Here is a 23,521-nt window from a genome sequence, read left to right on the forward strand (position 1 = left end):
TTGCTGTTTGTGAAGTGCTAATATTAAGTACATTTGGATTGAAAGCAATCATGATATTTATTGTTCAATGACAAAGTATTGTATATGTATAATGCTCCTCAAAAAATAATGATAATTTTACATTTTGACACATAAACTGAAAAAAAAAACTATTCATCCATAATCTATTCATATGTACCATGTGATTTTGGTACATTTGGCAACTGTAAATCACAAATATGGTTTTAATTAAAATAAAATAGCAACAACAGCCTTTTAAATACTTTTTTAACAAATTAACTGAAAGAAAATGTAATTGCTCTATTGATAGAAAACACAGTATTTATGAAGTAGAGTTTTAGATTCTTCTCATACACAAACCGTGATAATAACTGTTCCAGAAACCACAGATGTAAACACGGGGACTTGACTCTAGTCAACTTAATCTTCTGAAAATCTGTCGCAGTGATAAACCACTGCAGACATGCCAGTGAAGTGAAATTAAATGGAAAATTGAGAGAAAGTTAATAACTCTTCTGTCTCTCTCTCTCTTCCCTGCTGGCTTTTGTTACACAATGCTGTGCGCAATGCCTGGAATGTTGTTGCCTTTCACTGTTAACATAAACAACTGACCACAAAACAAACAAGTCAACGAGAGCCTCAGGAGAGTGTACATCAAGCACTCATTAACACACAGACACATACACACACATACACACACCAGAGGAATGCAGCACGTTCAATTACCCCTAAACCACTGCTCATGCTAAAACTGGACTATCTGCTAAAAGATCAAAGGCTGGCAATTAATGTAAATAACCTCACCACAGAATGGGACTTGTGCAAAATACATAACTATTCAGCAGATGACTTCAGTTTCGGCAAAGTAAGGTGATGTATTTCAAGAATTTACAGCCACTGTTACTGTCAGAAAAGAGAAGTCTGCTGTAACTGAATACAAACTGGGCCTTATTCCATTTGTTCAGGTTTTGTAACAAAAATAATAATTTTACTTTACTATATGGTGGACTTTCTTTCACTTTAAAGAGGCCATGCCTCTAAGGCTTACTTATGTAAATGACCCATTCCTTGAATGGCTGTCCTCTACTGTGTCCCATTCAAAAAACATTTCAGGCTAAAACATTCATACCTTCAGTGTGAACTGCTGTATACCTTCTAATATATAATATATAATAATAATACATATATTAGTTTCCATATATAGTAGTGTGCAGATGTCTTAGGCACCTAAGATAATTATATGTATTTAAACTGCTTTCTCAGTAAGTGTGGTGCTTGTATAAACATATATATATATATATATATATATATATATATATATATATATATATATAATCACAGTGAATAAAAAATTATTAAAATTATATAAAACAAATAAGAAACATAAGAATTTTGTTTCTATAAAATAGTAGGTGTGAATGAGTTTGAAGAACAATGATACAAATATTACAAAATATTAATCATTCACATAATTATGTTGTCCACTGTGTAATTACACTTAAGCAATTTACAAAATTAGCGTTAACTACAAGCTAAAAGTTCTGCTACTGTGTTTGACCTTGTGTGACCTGAAGCTGAATAGCAGAATTAGCATTAAACACAGGTAAGGTCAAAAGGGAAAATTGGGAAGGGTACTAGAATTGGAAGAGAAAGTTATAAGGTAATGTGCTAAGGAAGTCTGTTATATGTGCTTTGACATGCTACTAAGAAAAAGTCAGCAGAAAACACACACACACACACACACACACACACACACACACACACACACACATTCTCTCCACAAAAAACTGATAATAGAAATGTCCTGAAGACACTCTTCTAGAATCAGAGATAGTCCTCAGCTATCAGAGTTTAGATTAGCTCAACGTGCCATGGACACTTCACAAACAAGCACATGCACACACACATGCTCAGATGCCTTGATCCTCTGCAACCCAGAGATGCGTTGATGTCCGATGAAGTGTCCCTGATACCCTAATCCCTTAGCGTAGTGTAACAGACAAACACACACACAAACACAGCACCCTGTACAGCAGATAACATGTGTAGTGCTATTGAAATTCTCTTCCAAGCCTTCCCTGAAGGCAAGTGGATGTTAGCATCTGATACACAGTGTGGGGTGGGGGGATTAGTACCCTGGCTGAGACAATGGAAAAGCTCCTGAAGGGTGTATTTTTAACCCCATGGCTGTTTTTGGTCTGGTAACTCCACAGCCTCCATGCATGGCCATGGACAAGAACTGAAGCAGCATGCAGTAAATATTTGGAGCGACTGTTAGGATTTCCAAGTTTGGGGGACAGTGCCAGAGTAAATTAAGGAGTGATGTGGAAAAATAAGGAAAAGAGACAGGAGGATGAAGAGAGCAGAAAAAAGGTAAAGAAACCATTCAAGTGTCAAAACACTAAACTTTTAAAATTACAAAATAATGTCTGATATTTACTGTTACTCCTCAGGAATAAAGAGTCTACCTTTGTATAGGTTTTGCCTTAATAATAATGAGTTTTCTTTCCAAACTTACTAGAGGTGTGATAAGCAAAATAAAAGGAAACAATAAGAAGACCACATCCTTTTGGCCAAAGGACAGAGTTCAGAATAGAAAGAGAGAATGATAGAAGGGCCTGGAATTGTGCTTTCTCTGTAGGGCTTTGACCAGACAAGGCTGTTTTGATGTTATGCAGCATTGTTGTGCTGAACATAAGCCTTGTCAGAGCTTGTCCTTCCCCAATTTGCTGCTCCAAAACAGAGGTTCTTGCCAGATTTCGCTTTTCCGCTGGGGCTTTCCACACCCTGACCTCAAGTCAGGCATGAAGTGGCCAACACTGTGAACCTGGGCTTTCTTTCAGTGTGACCGCAATACTGGAAATGATGAGCGTAATCCACAACATTGTGAGTTCTCCAAGTAAAATCAACCACTGTCACAGACTACCTCAGACATGGTTCTTCTCTAAGGCCGTTGTTCAGTGCTCCTTTGCGGTGGCCTGTCATTTCCTCTCTCGGCCGGCTAGATGCTGGACAGTTGCCATGCTCGTGTGTCGCAGTGTGGTTTGGGTGCAAAGGAGACGCCTCCTAGTGCCTCAGGCCAAACCAGAACACATGGGCTGAGAGGCTGGAGGTTAGAGAGAGGCTAGAAAATACCCAAATCCCAAACCCACTAAAATCCCCGCAGCCACAGCCACAGCAACACACACACACACACACACACACATATATATAGTGCCCCAAGTCAGCCATCAATCAGCACGCTATTTAATGTCACTTAGAGGTTAAAGTTCCCAGTAAAGTGCCATGGGATGTCTCCTTAGAGAACTTGGCTGTTCCAATCTCTCACCAAACACTAGCCCCATAAAAGAAAGAAGCAGCATGCTGGGAACTTGCATGGGTGTTTTCTTAAAGGTACAGTCCATCTGCCAAGATCAGTTTGGTATCCAGATTTTGCTTCTGGAGCTATGAGAAGCTGTGCAGACGAAATTTACTCATCAGAAAGTCAGTAATGGTGACATGTGTCCATGTATTTGTGTCATTACAGGGACAGATAAGATGACTTTGTTTGTTAAATATATAGTAGAAAACAAAAGAGTCACAGAAACATTCTCCAAACATAAAGATAAATATTACCTCAACAACGTTCAACACAGTTCTGTTCAAGGCTCCAGTAAAACACTGAGCTGCTCACAGCAGTGAATGGTGGACCTACAACGCTGAAGCGGTGCAGGTGAGTCGCAATTCAGCTCTCAACTCTCTGATCCCTTGAACACTTGAACCCTCGCACCTTCTGCTCACCTTTCAACAATGTCATCAAAGTGAACACTTCAATGAAGGATTTAGGGGTGGGGAAATAATGAGATGGGGGAAAGTCTGCAGACAGCCAAATCCTAGACATTTTGGTGATATCCCCTTGTCTGTGGAAAAGACGACGTTTGGTCACTGCCGACCAATTCCCAATTTAGTTCATGAACTGGAATGTGAAAAATAGCTGAACTAACAGTTCCTGTTCATGCCTGCACATTTCAACATTAGTATTCTGTTAAAATACCTCTTCTAGGCTGGCCCGGTAGGCGGTCCGATAAAAAGAGATAAAATCTAACACAATGTACTATAATGAGGGGCTGAATCACATGCAATTGTTCTGTCAGCAGTCAGAGCAATCTCACAACAGAACTGAAACCACCCCAATCAGAATAAGATGCAAGTAACATGGTACCTAGGCTAAATAATGGTATAAATTTATAAACAAGGCAAAGTAAAACCCAGGGGGAAATCATGATGTCCAACCCCAAGGTATTCTTTGGCTTCAATACATTGTAGTCCCTCCATTCAAGATAGCCTTTTAATCTTCCTCTATTCTATCTCGGGTTAAAAAATACAATCAACAGAGACAGAAACATGGCAGTAAGTGGCTTTTGGGCAGACAAGATGTCTCACAATGTAAAGAAAATATACCATCCATAAATTAATGGAAATCCCTGATTTAATGAAGCCAGACATTAATAGATGGGGGCTGTCAAACCTCTGTCTGTATTGTGGCTGAACTGAGGCTACAGTACACAGAAAGGAAAGAGTGACAGCTAGAGCAGAAGTCTACCCTCATCATGACATCACTGTCTTTCCCACGACACAGATAAAAACAGGAGCATAGACTGAAGAAAGAGACGGAGAAAAAAAATATAGAGCTTTTTTTTGTGTTGTCAGAACACATGCCAAGAGTATTCAGAACCCTGTTACTGTTTGTCATCATTATGTTTCTCCATCTTTGCACATGTTTATACTATTTCACTTGCATTTTTTCTGTTAATTTTTCTTTCTTTAAGAACTTACTCAAGTGGATTACCTTAAAGGCTCCAGATCATATAACTGTGGAAACTACAATTTTCTTTCATAGTATTTACTGAGGAGTAAATTGAAGTTTGAAGAATTAAAATGTATGATTAATCACATTTAGCTTAAAGGTCCTGCAGGGTTAATGTGCTGATTTATTGTACTGGGCATGTTAGAACAGGGAAAACACTAAGATAAGTCAGACAGGGGAACTCTGTCTGCATTAGTGGATCAGACAATAGTATCACAGCCTGTTGAGTCAGACATCCAGACAGAGAAGCTTCAGCACACTCTATAGACACTGAAGTGAAGAAAGAAAAGGCTTGGGTTCAGTGCAGCAGAGGTACCAGTCCAATTAAAGGCCTTCATTCCTTTTAGCAGTGTAAAGCCAGGGTACACCATCTAAGCACTTAGCCTGATGTGTGTGTTTAAACACAGTGGTTACATTGGAGTAAGATAATAATTAAAAAAATTTTTAATTATTAAAAATTAAAAAAATAATTAAAAAAAAAAAAATCTCTTTTGTCACTGAGCTCTTTGTAACTTTAACATGAGCTGTGCTTCTCCACACTTCTGGTCTAAGTGAAGTGCAGCCGGAGATGCAGCTGGGGCTTCAAGGCTCTGAAAGCTGTCAAAGTCACACATTAATTTAATGGCTGTTCAGTGTGTATTAGGGGGAACATAGGCTGAGGTAAAACAGCTTACTCCCTATTGTCCCTCTGCGGCCACATACACGCACGGGCGCGCACACACACACACACACACACGCTGGGTCACACACTTTGTTGGCAATTCTCCTACTCCTCTCTGCCCTCTCTCACACTACTACTTAATCTCTAAAAGCAGCAGGAATGCACAGCTGGCCACATCTATTACCAACCTGGACCCTTAGCTAGTCACCCTACTTTACAGCTCTCTTTACAGCTATGACTGCTATGGCTGGATGATATGTTGTACGCATAGTGGAATACTGATATCTTGGTGGTAGCAGGGGTAATATTAAGAACTGTGATGTAGGCATAAATTATTAAGTAATAAGCTGACAGCAATGCATTACTTAACCCAGTTTGAGTAATATTTATGTAGTCAAATTATTATTTGATGGTTCAGAGTTTTAAATAAGTTTTCCATCTGTAAAGAACCCTTAAAGAAAGTTTAAGGGTGTGTAACTGTTCATGTGGAATTGCATGTGCTTGCCATTAAAGTAATATAGCCAATATCTGGCATTAATATTAAAAAGACTATGACTAAGAGGAAAAAAAGTGAACATGTGTGAGTTAAAAGAAAAGGAAATAGAAGAAAAGGGAGACCTAAGGGGAGTATCTTTGATCTAGAGAGTGGAAACACCTGAGGTAATAGCATTTGTGTGAGAGACTATGCGTGCTTGCATGTTTGAATGTTTATCCTTGTGTGTGAAGTGGGTTGTGGACTGGCAGGGTGTCTAATTAATGGATGTTTGAGCCGAGAAACTCTTAAGCAAAGTGAACAGCCTGAACATGGCCTCCAACAGGTGACAAAGAAAGAGGACTGGACCTTAGTGAGGGGAAAATAATCAGTGAGAGAGAGGGGCAGAAGGAGGACAGAGTAGGAGAGGAAGTCTCTGCAGCTGCACAAATAAAAAACAGCTGCTCTGTATCCAACCAGGACATGAATAAGGAAAATGAGAGTGAATCACATTTCACACTAAGTAGCCAGAAAGTTCGCACAGATGAAACAGAAATGCAAAACACAATAAACACCCTTTACACTTACAGGCATGATGTGTGTGTGTGTGTGTGTGTGTGTGTGTGTGTGTGTGTGTGTGTGTGTGTGTGTGTGTTCACACTCACTGACAAGTAACAGGTACTTACTGCTAGGTACAGCATGGTGAACATTGAAAATGATGCATGTCCAGAAAAGAAGGATTTCCTAACAAAGACAGAAAAAATATATATATTTATATAAAATATATATATATCAAATTTACAGAATGTTGTAAGCTGCTATGTAAAATAACATCATGCAAGCATGAGAGCACAACGTGTGTGTGTGAGACTCACCTGGCCTCCTGCACAATGCTTTTGTTCCCCGTACAACTGTATTCTGTGATGTAGCCCAGAGAGCAGTTGACAGAGCTTGGCTTACACACGTCCAGGAAGTGTGGCCTCAAGCGACCCACTGACACCTTAGCGATGTCTGTGAAGGACTGGCTGACCGCACAGCCGAAGATGAAGACACCCACCTGTTTGTACAGGGCCGAGACATAAGGGTTTCCGACAAAAGACTGAGTGCCCTGCTTCAGGTAATGGACCGTATAGCACTCAACGATCACAATCTGGAAGAACATATAAAAAAATCAGCCATGTTTTTATACATCTTTTACACTGTATAAAAGTTTGGAATCAAAATTTTCAACAGTACAATATTAATTTGTATATAATTTTGCAGAAACATTCATAATGTAATCAACGCTGCAGTCCACATATTAAATTCCAAACACTATTAATATGACAAATGATTCCAAACTTTTATACTATCATACAATGTAACACCAGGTTAGACCATCTCAGAACACATAAAATGTAGCCAGTAGGTATTACCATGTTAAAACAACACAACAAAATAATTCATAATGGTCAGGTCTCAGACATGAAAAATGAATGTTAGGTGTACATGCAGGTGAAATTAGTTGAAAGCACACTTAGAGAGAGAGAGAGAGAGAGAGAGAGAGAGATAGATGAGCGAGAGGAAAGGGAGAACAGGTTTATGAGACTGAGCATGGCCTGCTTCTCCAGTCAATGGTGACTATAGGGATGGCATATGTATATATATGGGGTGGAATATATATATATATATATATATATATACAGGTTCTAATAAAAGTAAACAGCTGTGTTTTATACATTTGAGGATGGGTTTGACTGAATGAATGAGTGAGTGTTCAGGGGGCCTAAAGAGAAGGTTCATAAAACATGAGAGTTGAATCAATGCCTTCAGTTGAAGTGGTTTAACTTATGAATAAATATAATGGCTTGGCACAAAACTTATTTTTAATTCTTTCCTTTAGGGCTGAAGCTACAGGGCAAATGCTTCATGCAGTATAGACTCAAACTATCTTTTTATCCACAGTGAAAGTCTTCAGGAAAATTGCACAGGCTTGTTGGTGTGCTTCGGTACATAGTACAAATGGCAGTGAACAATAAAAATTAACAGAATTTCACTATGTAGCTGAATGTGCCTAAAGCACACACCAGTCTGTGAGACCTTGATGAGTACCTGGGTAGAGTGTAGTGTTACGTTCATGTGGAAGATAGTTGGGTGACTATCAATTCTTTTGTGCTTGTTAGGAATGATAAATCTATAGCTAAAATAGTTAATTTATTAATATATTTAAATTACTTACAGATTCAATAGTGAATTTCACCATATTTTGTGAATACTTTGCAAAGGTTTCAGTGGTTTTACTATGGTTATTCTCAATGGTATACTCTATGGTTCACTTTCTGTAATCTCTTCATCCTGTTCAGGGTCATGGTGTGTCCGGTGCCCCCGCCAAACCACTGGGAGCAAAGCAGAAACACACCCTGCACAGAGCACCAGTCCATCACAAAGCACCACACACTCACACATCTACGGTTACTTTTAAACAGCCAATCCACCTACAAATGTGCATTTTTTTTAACTGTGGGAGGACTCCCATACAGACACCAAAAGAACTTGACAAACTCTTCATAGACAGTCACACAACTTCATGGAGGATCATGGAGCTGTGTGACAGTGACGGCCCCCAGTCAAGTAACACTTTTATCTTATTTATTTATATGTTTCAACATTGATGATTTTACGTTGTATACATATTGAAACATTTAAAGTTATGAGAGGAACAACCATCACGAAAGGATTAAATGTTCTTTAATGCGTACTCTCTCTCTGTCTGTCTCTCTCTGTTATTGAGTCTTTTTCACACTCTAGTGGAAAGCTGTTGTGGTGGCAGTGAAGACATGGTCTCCCAGAGGCCTTAACCAAACTGGGACTGGAGACACTGCTAATTATGTACAGCTGTGTGTATAGTGCAAACACACACACAGGCACATGCACACATATCTTAATCCCTGCATTTAAGACCTATTCTGCCCTAAACACTAGGTAGGCATGTCTCTGGTTAGGTGCTTTGCCAAGTACTGTTCCTGGCACAGATGTGACTAATTTTCCAATATATACCACAGCTTTCACATGCAATATTTCTGAGAGAGAATATCTTTATCCTAACATTTTGCTATTTCAGCTTCCCTTTCGTTCTCTCGCCATCTCTCTCTCTCTCTCACACAGCCCTTCCAACTTCCTCACCTCACACTCTCTAAAGAATCCCTGAAAGCCTGTGTCCTGTTTGACTAGTTTTGTTTCCTCTGTGTGTGCCAGAATTGTGCTGGCATGGACTTCACTGTATTTCAGGAAGCTGTCGCCGGCTGTTGCTGATGCTATTAAAGTCCTGTGTGTTCTAATAGACAGCAGTCCGCCACCAGCAGCTGCCGGGATATGTTTATCAGCAGAGTCTGACCTAGGTTGATCTTAAAAGTCTTATTGGCCAGAAAACAATCCTGGACTTTTATTTATGGAAAACAGTATCAATTCTTATTGAAGTCACACTACTAGTCAAAAATAATACAATTAAATACTTGCCTCATATTATTATATTATAGAGACTGTAGATAAACTAATATTAGCCTCAATATTTTTAGGTGAGATTCAGTTTGAGTCATAAATATTTAAATTGAAGCAATATGAAGCCCAGCAAGTTTGGTATCGGATGTTTGCTTGTTATCTAGCTGCGTACAATTTGACTAAGACCAAATCAAGTCGTTGAGTATTCTCAGATAGACCTGGATTTTGAGGTTTCTCAAACTATATGATTCAAAATGATTGTTTTTATTGTTTTCAGCTGCCGAATGTACTTGTGTATGTGTTTAGATTAGGTAAAATAGGAATGCAGTTTGCATGATGCCATTTAGTGGTTATATCATCAGTTCATCAGAAGAAGCAGATTTTATAGACCAAGAGTATATTGGCTGATTAACCCTACTCATTCATTTATAATTAACATCGTGTCTGCTTCAATTTAAGTTTCATTGATATTATTCCAGCATCAATATCCTTCACAAAAACTGTTGGTGCAACACAAATCAAACAAACACACAAAAAAACAACAGCACAAATAAGACAGTGAGGTGGAAGAGGATTGCATGCAGATAGAACAAGAAGCCCAACAGCACCACTGACTACTGACCATGATGAACTCTCATATATTATCACCTCTGGTTCTCTTTAGAGGATGGAAATGTGTGGTTCATGGATGGATTTCTAGACTAGGTGAGGGACTTTCTATAATTCCTAAATTTTAGATTTTTAACTGGTTTATTACGGGGATGAAAATGTTTATGTATGGGGGAGGGGGAGGGGTGTTAAAGATGATATATTTGATATAAGAAGGACTTACAGAGAAGATGGCAATAAGAATGCCAGCGAGACAGAGCACGGCATCGCTTATGGTGTCTCCGTTTTTATACGGGTACTGGATGGACTGGTCACTGCAGTAAAACCCGCGGTGGTATGGCTCGATCATGCTAGTTTCAATTAACAGGAAAGGTAGGGCAGCTATAGCGAGACAGACAGAGAGAGAGGGAGAGACAGAAAGAGAGAGAGAGAAAGAGAGGGAGAGAGAGAGAAAGAGAGAGGCTCCAGGTCAGTCAGAGACAAACAGAGAGACACACGCGCAGGGGCAGGGTGGCGTGGCACAGCACAGCACAGCACAGCACACAGCAGCTGAGGATCATGGGATACACCAGGGATACTGGGTGGCACCTGGCGTGGGAGGCTGAAATCTAAAAGACTGAGCCACTATACACTACACCAGCTAAAATCCTATGATATCATCCTGTAAATTCAGCATTTCGACATTAGTGATATTTTTATCTGTGGTATAAATAATAATACAAGTTAAAATATAGAAGCAATCTGTTATAATAAAAATGTAGGACCAGAGCTAGAATGATGTTGGCTTAGTTGAACATATGTAAATAAGTTCTATGACATCATTAAAAACAGCAAATTTTTAAATAAAGGATTGCTTCCAAATTTTTGGCCTATATTTTATTTATATATATATATACACACATACATACATACATATATATATTCCCTATTGGGTGCTTGTCATTCTTTTAGATTATTGGACCTCCCATGCCATTCCCAGCTCCTCTGGCCCCATGCCACCAGCCAGATGCCCCAGGCTGGGGCACTTACGCTGGAGAGGGGCAGGAGCAGGCCCACGGCCATCAGCGCGGACGATGGCACAGTGCTGTTCTTATAGGTGTAGCGGATGCTGTCGTCAGAGCAGTAGAAGCCACGCTGGTATGGCTGTATTGTAGACTTGTGCAGCACCATGGAGGGCAGCATGACTGTACAGGACACACATACACACACTTACACACATGCACTTACCTGGAGGGTTGCAGTGCTCAAAAGCTGTGCACATCTGATGCAATTAAATGTAAAAAATGTCTGAGCACATTTCTTTTATTGCATCAATCGAACTGTAAAGACTTCCCTTCTTTCTCAAAAGTGAACAGTGAGTAGAGATTCTCACCTTTTAACAGTGAAGTTAAATATGAACTAGGTTTGCTTGTGATTTTTTATCCAATTTTTAAACCATTTTATCCATTAACTAAACACATGTACTGTATGCCTAGCACATTCAAACAATACAGAACTTCACTGTAAGCTGTAAAGTGGGTACAAAAAAAAAGAGCCTGACTCAGAGCAGCACAATAGAAGCAGCAGCTTCCCTTTCAAAAGGCTCAGACTGTCAAAGCCTATTGTCAGCGCCAAAGCAGTCTAAAGCTTAAGACAATGCAGACTAATGGCATTAGATGAAAGCCTTTAGGTAAACTGAAATTGAGAGAGGGATTCAAAGAACTTCACTGAACTTCTTACCTGCTTAATACCATCTGATTCAAGTTAAGTCTTGTTATAGCTTCACAATGGTGTAATATGGAGCAAGTTTGTTGTGGCTCTAATCTAAAGTTTTTATCAGCAGTTGGGGTTCTGGTTATACACTTGTTGAGCTTTGATGGGGCTAACGTAGGCACAGATGGCATCACTTCATATTAACGCTAATATTGGTTTCAAGATTTTATAAATGAGACATGGATTTTTGCACAAAGGCCATTTCCTCTTAATTATTATGATTACACAAAGCTAGTTTAAACTCACATGACTTGTTATGAAACTGTTGGTTCTACACCCAGTTGCAATTAATGTTACACATGCTGAATAGCTGAATCCCAAATTGACAAATACCACACATGGGTGCAGGAGTTGTTATTTGATGACCTACCAAAGACACTACCTATGCAGTACAGAGATATTTGAGATTCAATCTTTGCTAAACAAGGTCTATTGACTCACAGCCTGAAGCTGTGTCTCCTGTGAAAGATGGGAAGACTCTTCTGAATGGAAAGAAAATAAAAGCCGGGGCATACTTAAACAGATAAATACAAAGGCAGCCAACAATGTGGCAAAGACATGCATACAGCATGATGATTTACTATAGCAGCCTAATGACTAACCTCAATCCAGAGAAGTGGTTTTCCACAAATGGCTCAGAGCGCTCTCTCTCAAAAAAAAAAAGAGAGATGCCAGTCTGGGAGCTGAGCCCAAAATGGCCGACTCATTAAAATGTCACACCTACAGCAAAACACACGTCAGCTGTCACCAGCCAGCCGCCAGTGGGGAAAATAAATTTATATTTCCAAATCAAAGCAAAGCCTATACAAAATGGCTCAAAACTGTGGCGGGAGCTTTTGGAAAGCCTGCCCTAAAGAGTTGTAAAATGTGTGAATAGCAAGAAAAACAAAGCTACGCTTTCTCTGGCCACCCAAAGTTTTGGGCGAGGAAGGCAGGGCTGTGGGAGTGTTCTGGGTTCTTGTGGTTAAAGAGAAGGGCGACACCACACACACATGAAAATGCACACACACACACTTCAAGGAGTATAACCTAAGTTTCATTTGGAAGGGACATGTCGTTGAACTCCAAGTGAGCTTTTTTGCATTCCTCATGACAGAACCATCTAGGTCTATTGTAAAACACACACAGCACCATTCCCAAATGTGACTTTTAACGCTGCAGTATGCTCTGCTGGATGTATGCCAAACCATGTATTCCACAACATATTTTGTGCTTGTTCATAATTTTCCACTCTCTTTAGATAACCTAGACATCACAGCACTTTTATGTTACTTTTGCTTCACCATTTTGAGCATTACAAATTTCAAGAAAGAAACTGCTATGCTGCATATGCGTAGTACCGACAATCATTGGCAAGTCTGATCATTAATATTAATAACCTCATTTAATGCCACTTAGTTTCTGGAAAATATTGTTTTAGTGAATGTTAGCACTGCAGCTTACTACTGCTGCATTAGACTTTTTATCCACCTGCATAAACAAAGCCTGTCAGTCTTTGAGGTTTTACGCTCTGTACAAGCGACTAGTGGGCACCGAAGACCAACTGGAATGATGAAGCACATTCACATGCAAGGTGAGGCAGGGGTGAGGGTTAACCGGTTCAGATTGGACTGCGATACTGGGAAGGAGTCCATGGAAATGAGCTGTGGAAACACATGCACCCACACATGGGTGCACACATACAGAAGTCTGGCTGCTTCCCCCAGCCGTGTCAAATACAGTCACAGTGATGATAAAGAGAAGCAACCTGAGACCTAGAATCATATTTGGGCTTTTGTTCCTTCTCAGGCTGCAACACAAAGATACACAGAACTTGTACATATCTGTGCACACACTCACAAACCTGAATAACATACACGGATTCACCAACGCTTGTGTATGTTTCTGTGGTGCATGTTTCCATCCTCCACCAACACTAACAGAAAAACTTGGTCTGCTTGGTGGGCAGGGAAATTCCAGTGTGAATCAAGCCTTCAGAAATTTCCCCTCACAGCACAATGGACATACACAAAGATAAATTATAATGCAAATGAACGAGGAAAATCAAGAAGGCAAGTGAGTTGGTGAGACAGAGAGAGAGAGAGAGAGAGAGAGAGAGAGAGAGAGAGAGAGAGAGAGAGAGAGAGAGAGAGAGAGAGAGAAAGAGAGAAAGAGAGAGAGAGAGAGAGAGAGAGAGAGAGAGAGAGAAAGAGAGAAAGAGAGAGAGAGAGAGAGCACAAAAATGCAAGTTAGAAAAGAGACATGCTGAATAAGTAAGAGAATAAGACAGAAAGGAGAGAGAGAGAGAGAGAGAGAGAGAGAGAGAGAGAGAGTCAGATCTTTAGTGTATGTGGGAACTCCAGTGGAAGAGGACTGACCCCTCACAGAGTCTTACAAACAAGCACAAGAGCAGAATGGGAGAGCATAGAGAAGTGACCAGCCACAGAAACTAAACAGTCCTGAATAGAGTGTGTAAGAGTGTGAGTGGTTGATGAAAGGCCCTCTATGTGTGCCCGCTTTGCTATGCCAGTCTGGCATTGTTCTGCTGGTCATGCCATCACCATGAGAGCAATGTGGTATGTGGAGATTCTCGCCATATCTTCTATTTCTCTCTCTCCCAAGTCCTCTTTTTTTGCATCACGGAAAGCAAGCCAAAGAACAACTTCATCCAAAACAGCTCTGTCCCTATCAGAGCCTCATACTGGCACTGTTGACCTGTTCACCAACAGACTCTCTCTCTCTCTTTCTCTCGCTCTCTCTCTCTCTCTCTCTCTCTCAGAAAATGAAATTGATTAAAAATGACTGATGTGTGCACAAATTGTCTTGCAGAATATGAAAATTTTTCATATATTTAAAAATTAAAGGAATTATACACTAAAACCTGCTACAATAAGATGTACAATAATAATGGGGTACTACTGGTGTCTGCTGATTATTTATAAAAATATTGCAAATAGGCTGATGTTTAGATGTGACTGCTACATAAAATTTTTCTCTGATTCACATAGTTCATATATTTATACATTGTAAATCTTTGTCTATCTGTACTGGGAGAGATTTGTTTACAATTCCTACACTGGTGAATCCTACTGATTATTTATTTTAGGTACACAGCACTTATTATGGAACTCCAATTCTATCACAATATAGCGTAACTTAAAAGTTAAACAAACGGATCAATTGTTAAACAAACATCTTCACACAGGGTGTTTATGCCAGTGTGCTAGACTTGGAGCCATCAGGCAGAGTCACAGAATGACCGTCATGAGAGAATGGGTTGGAGAAGAGTATGGGTGAATATTTCCCAGGAGCCTCTGGATTTGTTTGGCGTAAATATTTGCTTCGAACCGAGGGCTGCTTCCAGTACAGATTGCTCAGCTAGAGGCTAATGAAAAACTACTGAAAGCAAAAACCAAAGGGGCCTACACACGCACATACCACACACATATACAACAACAATCAGAAGTGGGTGGCAAAGTGGAGCACAGTGAGGAGAGGGGATTTTTCCAGTTGTTATCAGATGTGGGTACACAGTTCCGTTTGGTTGGAAACAGGGAACAAGCGAGAGGCGGTCAGTCGTCATGGGCGGCTTAAAGTTTCAGAGAGCATGACCCAGATGCCAAGAAGGCATAATGGAAATTTGAGGTGGTGTGAAAAGCACTGTTTACATGAGAAAATGAGAAGATTTAAGTGATTTGCTGGCACTGCTTTGTATGAGATGATGCTCTGGTGAGAACTCCAAACATCCAGCCTAAACATGTAATAAGAGGGCAAGTGCGTGTGCTCTTAATGGACAGCATTATTTTGATTGGCTTTAGGGTTAATTTTGGTTGTGTGAGAGTTTAACTGGATTAAAGCAGCTATAATGATACAGCCTTACATGCGTGAGAGGACGCAACCACCTTCAACCATTCAAAATCACCAAGAGCTGCGATCAAGTTCCACAAATGTTATCCTAAAATCGCACATTTCCTGGTCCACATGAACTAAATATGGCCAGACCATATAATCTATTTATTAAAATGTGCCATTTCCCATGGCCCAATTTACACCAAGTGAACTTAGCTGTATTTACTGTGTGTCAAGCTAATGCAACATTAGTCTTTGAGAAAAATGTCAGGGTGCTTTAAAAATCACTAGACTAATTACTAGTACCATGTGCTGTCTGCATGCCTGTCCAAATTAGGTCACTCTTCATCACTTTTCTGCTGCTGAGAATTATGTACTCTTATTTTGCTGGACATGATGAATACAACTGTCAGTTTCAGGATGCCCCTTCCACACCTCTTTAGCACTGACCACAAATGAGTACGAACCTGAATAGCAGAATTAGCATTAAATTTAGATTGGTCATTATTAGGTGAAAGGTGCATGATGGGCATGGGAGTGGAATCGGAAGGGTACATTGTAAGACGAGTTGAGGAAATCCTTTATATGTGCTTTGACATGCTAGGGAACCACACAAAACACATACAAACACACACACACATTTGGGTCAGAGGTTCTGCTAAACCCACAAAGGCATTACTGACACTATTAAGACTGATCAGGACAGGGGCAGAGGTCAGCCCTCATGTGAGAAGGCTGGCATTTGCGTGTGCCAGACGTGAAGCAAGATGACACTAAGTGAGAAAAAAAAAACACCTTCAGACATTAAAACCACTGGAGAGACATGATGAGAGAAGACTCATTCCTATAATTAACTCACACACATAAATGAACAAACTTCATCATGACGTTCTTGATTTACTTCTGATCATCATTTACAATTCCATGTTCAATTACATGTCTAAAGACACTTTTTAAGACACTGTAAGAGAAGTAAATGAAAACGTACTGCCTAGCTCTATTGTGATCCAAACAATGCATCAGCATGTGCATGTTCTTACAGTGAACATGCAAAAGAAATCTGATTTAGCTAAATTGGCAACAGAGAGCACAGCTTAGCTGTGTCTATGGGAGATAAGCAGGTGCCTTTTTAAGCTCCTGCATTCGTGCAAATTTTCTTAATCCAAATCAATCCAATAGCTCCAGGTTTATTCCTGGGAAGTATCCTAAGTACAAAAGTAGTCATGAGCTGCCGTCGCCAAGTTCACTAGGGAGGCAGCATTAATAATAAAGGATGCTGACTCATGTACAGGTGAGAGGAGATTAACTTCCTGTTCAGTATGAGACTTGGCATCGTTGACGTATGCCAACGTAACCCATAATTAATGTAGCTTTTCTGATAACGCAACTTGATCTTCTTCTTTCAGTGACACATCAAGTCAGCAATGCTAGTCTGAGCTAGCAGAAAAGGAAGAGTTATTGGCTAACTGCCTCTGCCACCTCACTCGCACACACCTCTTCACTTTGCCTGAGGGGGGAAATTCACTCACACACAACCTGATATGGGGGAATTTGTTCCAGACAGCTTCTCTGACTACTACAGCTGCCATCGGCCCAAGCTATGCTCCACCACCAGCATGACGCTGTTTGAGGGAAGGAAATGTGTCAAACCCTTAAGTGGTCTTACTCTGTTAGTGGTCCATATTAGTCATCATATTTAGTCTGGTTATTTTATTGTTGCATTTAAACCTTGAGGTGCAAGCATAACATGTACCCTTTTATTTTAAATACAAGCTTTACAGTAGATAAAACTGACTAAATAAAGAGGCAAGTGTATAAGTAGTCTTTAAATTTTCAATAGTCATAATAACTACACAATAATCCAGAAAAGGGAATATCACCTTTACTTTGCTAATCTAATGCTATACCAAAACAAAGGCACTAATATTGACTCTAACTGAGAATTCTCACCTTTTCCCTTTCATTTTCATGTGAGAAAGTGGTTACAGTGATTTCTGTAAGTAAAACAAGACAGTGTTAAATCTTCCCCTCTTCTGCTTACAAACATCACTGTGTCATTTGCTGAAAAATCTGACATAATTTTTTGTTTCAAAGACCATCAAGGACAAAGTAATGAATACAGACTTACATAATGATTGTTATGGTTGCCAGTAACTGCACCACACAAGAGTTAAAGACCACTGAGAAGAGGTTTGTGTCAAATTAGGTTTTCAGCTCTGCTGATTGCATTATCAGAGATGGCTTTATGTTCAGTAGACGAGAGGCTTGGGGGTGAGGGCCCAACTCCCAGTCCTAAAGACCTGGAAAGGGAAGGCACAGGGGGCACAAACAAGGGCATACAGTCCCCTGTGGGAATGGCTCTGTGGAGAATGAGTGGAGCGCTGCCAGACCTAATCAGCCAGTGCCAGAGAGGCACACAATGAGAGAGGGACACTGCTGCTGGGAACAAGGGAAACTCTAGAGGAAGAGTTCATTAATTACTGAGGGAGGGGGCAGGGAGGGAGAGAGAGAACAAATAAGCGAGCAAGAGGAGAAAGAGCGGGAAACCGGCACAAAGTTCCTGACAAAATTAAATACTTCAGAATGGTATAAATGAAAAACGTTAATATAGCCATGTTTCTCTGTCATTGAATCCATATACTCAAAGGATCCCCTACCAATTAATTACAATTACACTAATAATTAATTCATTACACACCTTTCATACTATAAACACTGGAAACATTAACCAGATAGAAGTGAGCTTTGTATTTTGTTTATTTACTATTAATAAGCTTTATTTATATAGTTGTTATCTACTGTGCATTGAATTTAAAGTCATCCAGAAAGTCATCCTTATGATATACATTGCTGGTTTTTTTTCGGTTTTTGTCAATACCACTGATACTGAAAATCAATATCAGCTGGAAATAATCTTGCTGTCTATGGCCTTGGTCTATTGACTTTATATATTAAGGTCAGTGTGTGTGTGTGTGTGTGTGTGTGTGTGTGTGTGTGTGTGTGCTGGGGGTATTACTACTAAGCACTTTATATATACATATGTGTGTGCGCTGCACTTGTTTGCTGGTATTAGGCAGTACTGGGTGGCATTCCTCTGGAGTCAAGAGGTGCATTTCAAGCTGGATTGGCATTTCAAAAACTCACACACATGGTGTGTGGTGCGCCATCACTTCAAACTCAAATTAATGCCCCAGCTGACCTCTGTCCTCTGAACTGTGAACTCTTAAGCCTGCATCCCCCCTTTCCGGTCCTTCCTGGTGGCATAAGAGGCACTGACCCTTACATAAACACATATACACACACACAAGAACATGTGTACACTCATGTTCAGCTGCAGCAAAGTTTGGCCATAAACTTTAGAAACTTCAGTGAACATATGTGAATACACTGTGCTGCTTGTTTTTATGTTGTGTTTAGCAGCTTTAACACGATTCTAGATTCTGAAGGAAAAATACTCACAGACTTGAATAAAAAAGGATTAAATAAATATCCACTTCTAGATCTTGTTTGTGTGTGTATGTACGTGGGTGTGCTCATTGTAAAAGCCCATCTCCCTCCAGACCCCAAGTAAATATGATAAGATGCATAATCAGTAATGAATAACAGTGGCTTCTACTGGTACGAAAATGAGAAATGGTCATAGGAGGCTGAACTGTATTATTCCTTTTAATATAACATAGAAATCATCACTATATCATATATCTGTTTTGCCGTGGAAAGGGACCACCATAGAACCACCACTGAACAAATATTAATATTATTATTATTATTATTATTATTAAAATTATTAATATTAAAACAGCATTGACACCTACATTGTAGGCATAGGTTTCAGGCTACTGCACTGTTTTGGATGCATCAGGTGGAATTTAATGTCACTGCTGGGTTGGGCACCAAAAATAGAAGGGGAGGGGCTTATGAGATACACACATCCCGTGCTAAATTCAGTGGCACTGTGGTCAGAAACTGACCACTGATGAAGGCTAAAGGATGACTGACAGGAACTATGAGTGGAAAAAGATGAGCTAGTGAGTGTGTTTCCGATGTATACCCTTTGTGCTTAATATCAAGGCTAATGTGGTCAGAAATATATGCATACGGTAAATTATTGTACCACATTCTGACCTTAAAATGCGTAACAGGAATAGAACAACATAAATGAGCTTACTAAGGGAGTGTAATGCCCCTTCATACATGATAAGCTAATGATGCCATTTTGATGCCAGATACAGGAACTGTTGATGTGAGTCTTTTCCCTGGTCTGTTATTGTCAGTAGATCAAAGATGGCAGATTTGTGCCTGCACGTGTGTACTGTAAGTGGGAGAGCCCCACTGTTGCTATTTCTCTCTCTCTCTCTCTCTCTCTCTCTCTCTCTCTCTCTCTCATACCCACACACACTGAGAGCCGCTCAGCATTGTCTGTGCAAGCTGCTGTGGTCAGCGTAATCACCCTCAGTGCCAATCCTTCCTTTCTCAGTCCCTCAATGCACTGGACAGGCCGTGGGGCCGCAGACCAGCTGAAAACATGTGCTTATGCACAGCAATTTCCACTCACAGAAATCAGCGCCAGGACACTGGCTTTTCACTTGCATGCAGGCTTCTGATCGGACAGCATCGTCACAGACCTATCACACCTGCACCACATGGAAAAGGACACATACCAGAGTGTGCTATACAAATGCACCATCCAAGGAAACTATGAATCTCTCAGAAATATACATATATTATATATTATATATATAATATATAATATATATAATATATAATAACATTTAAAGTACTATTTAAAGACTAAGCCAAACCAGGAACTGAAAAACTAGTGTCCATGTTTCAAGGAAACAGTTACATTGACATGCTTACAGACATTGTACAGTCCATGTGCATCTCTATTTACTTCCACTGTATTCAAGCAAGCTCTCTGTATTTACAAGATATCCCCCAGCGAAGCAGCAGAAATGACCCACTTGGGGGGAAAATTGTAGTGCAGCGTCTTCTTGAGACGCATTGACGCTGCTCTGTTATTTTGCCTTTTTGATCCCTTTTCGGCCTACTACATACAGAGCTTATGGCAGGGCAGAGAAGGAGATGTGTTTACCTAAGAGTGGACGTGGGTGTGCATAAATATAATTTACTGTGGTTTCCTTAAAGAAAATAAAGAAGCTCACAGTTTACTTAAGTCTCAAGAGTGCAGGGCCCTAGAATGTCAAAGTAAAAGTCATGAGACTCTTATAGCATGCCACTAAAATCCTTAATATGTCTCAACATGCAGTTCTGCTGAACATGTTATGTGTTTCCGCTGCACTGCTTATACTGTTTGTGGCTGTTTTTCTGAGTCAAAGGCCAAACCCATGTGTTTTCTGCTTACAGGAGAAAATAAGAGGAAAGGAACACTAGCAGTTTGTCTCACTTACTTAAGCGGATTTGCTTTTTCTGATTTTGGCATTAAGAAGTTTAGGGTTATTGATGTTGTTTTGTTGTTACATTGAAACATATTTACATATTCCACTGACGGTGTTAGTTATTATTCATTTCACATTCTGTTTTGACAGGATCAAATCATGGCAAATATATCAATATCTTTGTTCTTTAAACTAAAATCCCAATATAAATTCTTCTGCTTGTGAACACATATGTGGCATTTATTTAAAGTTACCACAGCATCAACACAGGTTTCTGATTTTTTCTATGAGATCCAAAAATGTATTGAAATAATATACTTTAATTATTACTGACCATTACTTATGAGGTTTAAAAACATAAGCAAGATTTCATTTTTGTATTTCCATTCCTTTCTTTAATTAAAAAGCAAAACTGGAAGTCGGGTTTATTCACAAACCCTCAAATTTGACCATGGGTACAGACTTCCATTCATTTACGACTACATAATTCATAGCAGCCTGAAACATTCAATATTTATAACTGAATAATAATCCCAGAGGTTAAGAGGTTAATCCAGGCTTGTGCAGCCACCTTCAGAGGCTGCTTACTCTGCTACATCTCAGCCTTTGGCCCTTTTACCCACCCAGCCCTGCAGCTACAGGATCACTGTCTGCTGTGAACATGATGTTATAACCGTGCCTATACATAGAAGTCTGCAGTCATGTTAACCAGACAGCTACAGCTACATTTAGACCCGTTTTGGGGTGGCATGGGAGAGATGTTAATGCACGTCTGGGTTAGACTGAGTTATGTTTGTGTGGCATTGGGAATGAGCAGTAGTGTATTATTTTATGTTTGCTCTATATTTGAATGCAAGGACTTCCGAGATATTGTGCAGACTTAAGAAATGGTGTGTACGTTTGATTAAGGGTTAGATACACTTCATTGTGCAACACATCCTCTCTTGTTGCCTCGTACCAAACCTTATAGCTAAACCCCAGTTATTTATCCACACCGTTATTTAGTGAAGCTCAGTGTCTGGCCAAAGCCTTAACAAAATCAGGTTGCAATTTAGTAGCGAGAGGCCAATAAAGATGCTAACAGGATTAGCAGGATGGTTTTAACAGCTGGCTCTGACATTTTCTGCCTCGTTCCAAACAGGCATCTACTGTGCAGGGTGAATGGAATTACATTACATACAAAATGGCAGATTTAAGAATGGACGGTCACCAAATAGAAGACATAACACATCCAATTGGGGCTTCCTGAGAAGATTTTGTATATGTATGCAAAGTCACTGTCCAAAGAAAAAACAGGTATCAACAAAATTCAGTGTAACTCAATGTAAAAAGATTGTACTCCAAGTAATTCTGAAGTATTTCCATTGGTTCATTCATAATCAAATTTTCACACAATGTCAAAAATCAACAAAAAAATTGAGAGACATGTTTTCTTTCTACAGAAACAATAGGAAATCTTTTTTTAGTTTCTACTTCCTTCATGTGGTGATGCCACAAACCACATCTTTGCAGAGCTCAGACCAATTCTGCATGTGAAGTGTGTGTGTGTGTGTGTGTGTGTGTATTGAGAGCTTTGTGTGTTATATAAACTACAATTTTTTTTTCAATTAAGATGACATGTACAATAAAAAATGTCAACTGTGTGTGTGTGCACAGGATCAAGGCACTGTGTCATCATGTGGCATAAGAGAAAAGAAAAAAAAGAAAAAAGAAAAGTTCCCACAAAGGAAACATCAACCCACAGGTAATTACCCCCCACCTCTATTTTGCTCTCACCCACCACTCATTCATTCTTTCTTTCCCTTCTGCTACACATTTGCATACTGAAGTGTGTTGCACTTTCCAGCAAAATAAACAGCCGTTATGTTCCTCACTAAGTGGAACTTTAGTTGCCTGTCAAAATATAGCTTTCCAAAGGATTAAAGAGATGACATGACTATTTTGGAATAGCTATGTCAACGTTTGAAACTTTTGAATAATATTTGATGAACTTCAAATATGGCAGCACATATTATGATTTCTTGTTTCTTTCTATGGGGAAGTGAATTAGAGGCTGCAAGTGACCCTGAGGTGACTGGCCTTTAGGGAGAGCAGCTAGGCACAAACAGTGGAATGTAGAACACCCAGGTCTTAATCCATATGACCCAGTGAGAGATGTGTGTGTGAGAGAGCGAGAGAGAGAGAGAGAGAGAGATAAAGAGACTGGTAAAGAGAGAACAGAGAGAGAGAGAGAAAATAAGGACAGAGAAAGATTGGGGCCTGTTGAAATCGTCCTTGGCCTTTTGGACATAGATGCGGTTTGTTTAACAGATGCCCACACAAGATTCCTGAAATCTCATTCCAGAGTGCATGCACGCACACACACACACCAGATTCCACAAAATCACATTCCTGAAAACACCCTGGAATTATAACCCTGCTCCATAAACTGAGGGGAGACTGTTCTGTCCAGTCTTAAGCAGGTTAAGTAGGGTTGA

The 23,521-nt window shown here is 39.8% G+C and overlaps 1 protein-coding gene across 2 annotated transcripts in view; it reads right to left on the reverse strand.

Moving 5' to 3' along the window:
- The window catches only part of plpp3 (phospholipid phosphatase 3), a 42,695-nt gene that overhangs the window by 12,455 nt on the left and 6,719 nt on the right, over positions 1-23,521 (reverse strand). The window contains exons 2-4 of one of the 2 annotated variants that reach the window (XM_066677437.1): positions 10,289-10,446; positions 6,855-7,129; positions 6,666-6,723 (exon numbers count right to left, since the gene is read on the reverse strand). In XM_066677437.1, the coding sequence (XP_066533534.1) occupies positions 6,666-6,723; positions 6,855-7,129; positions 10,289-10,446 (491 nt within the window). Of the gene's footprint in view, positions 1-6,665; positions 6,724-6,854; positions 7,130-10,288; positions 10,447-11,094; positions 11,250-23,521 lie in introns of both variants that reach the window. The other variant, XM_066677438.1, reaches the window with a different exon arrangement.

The sequence above is a fragment of the Hoplias malabaricus genome, chromosome 7 (genome assembly GCF_029633855.1).
Source record: "Hoplias malabaricus isolate fHopMal1 chromosome 7, fHopMal1.hap1, whole genome shotgun sequence".
In the NCBI taxonomy this organism is placed as follows: domain Eukaryota; kingdom Metazoa; phylum Chordata; class Actinopteri; order Characiformes; family Erythrinidae; genus Hoplias; species Hoplias malabaricus.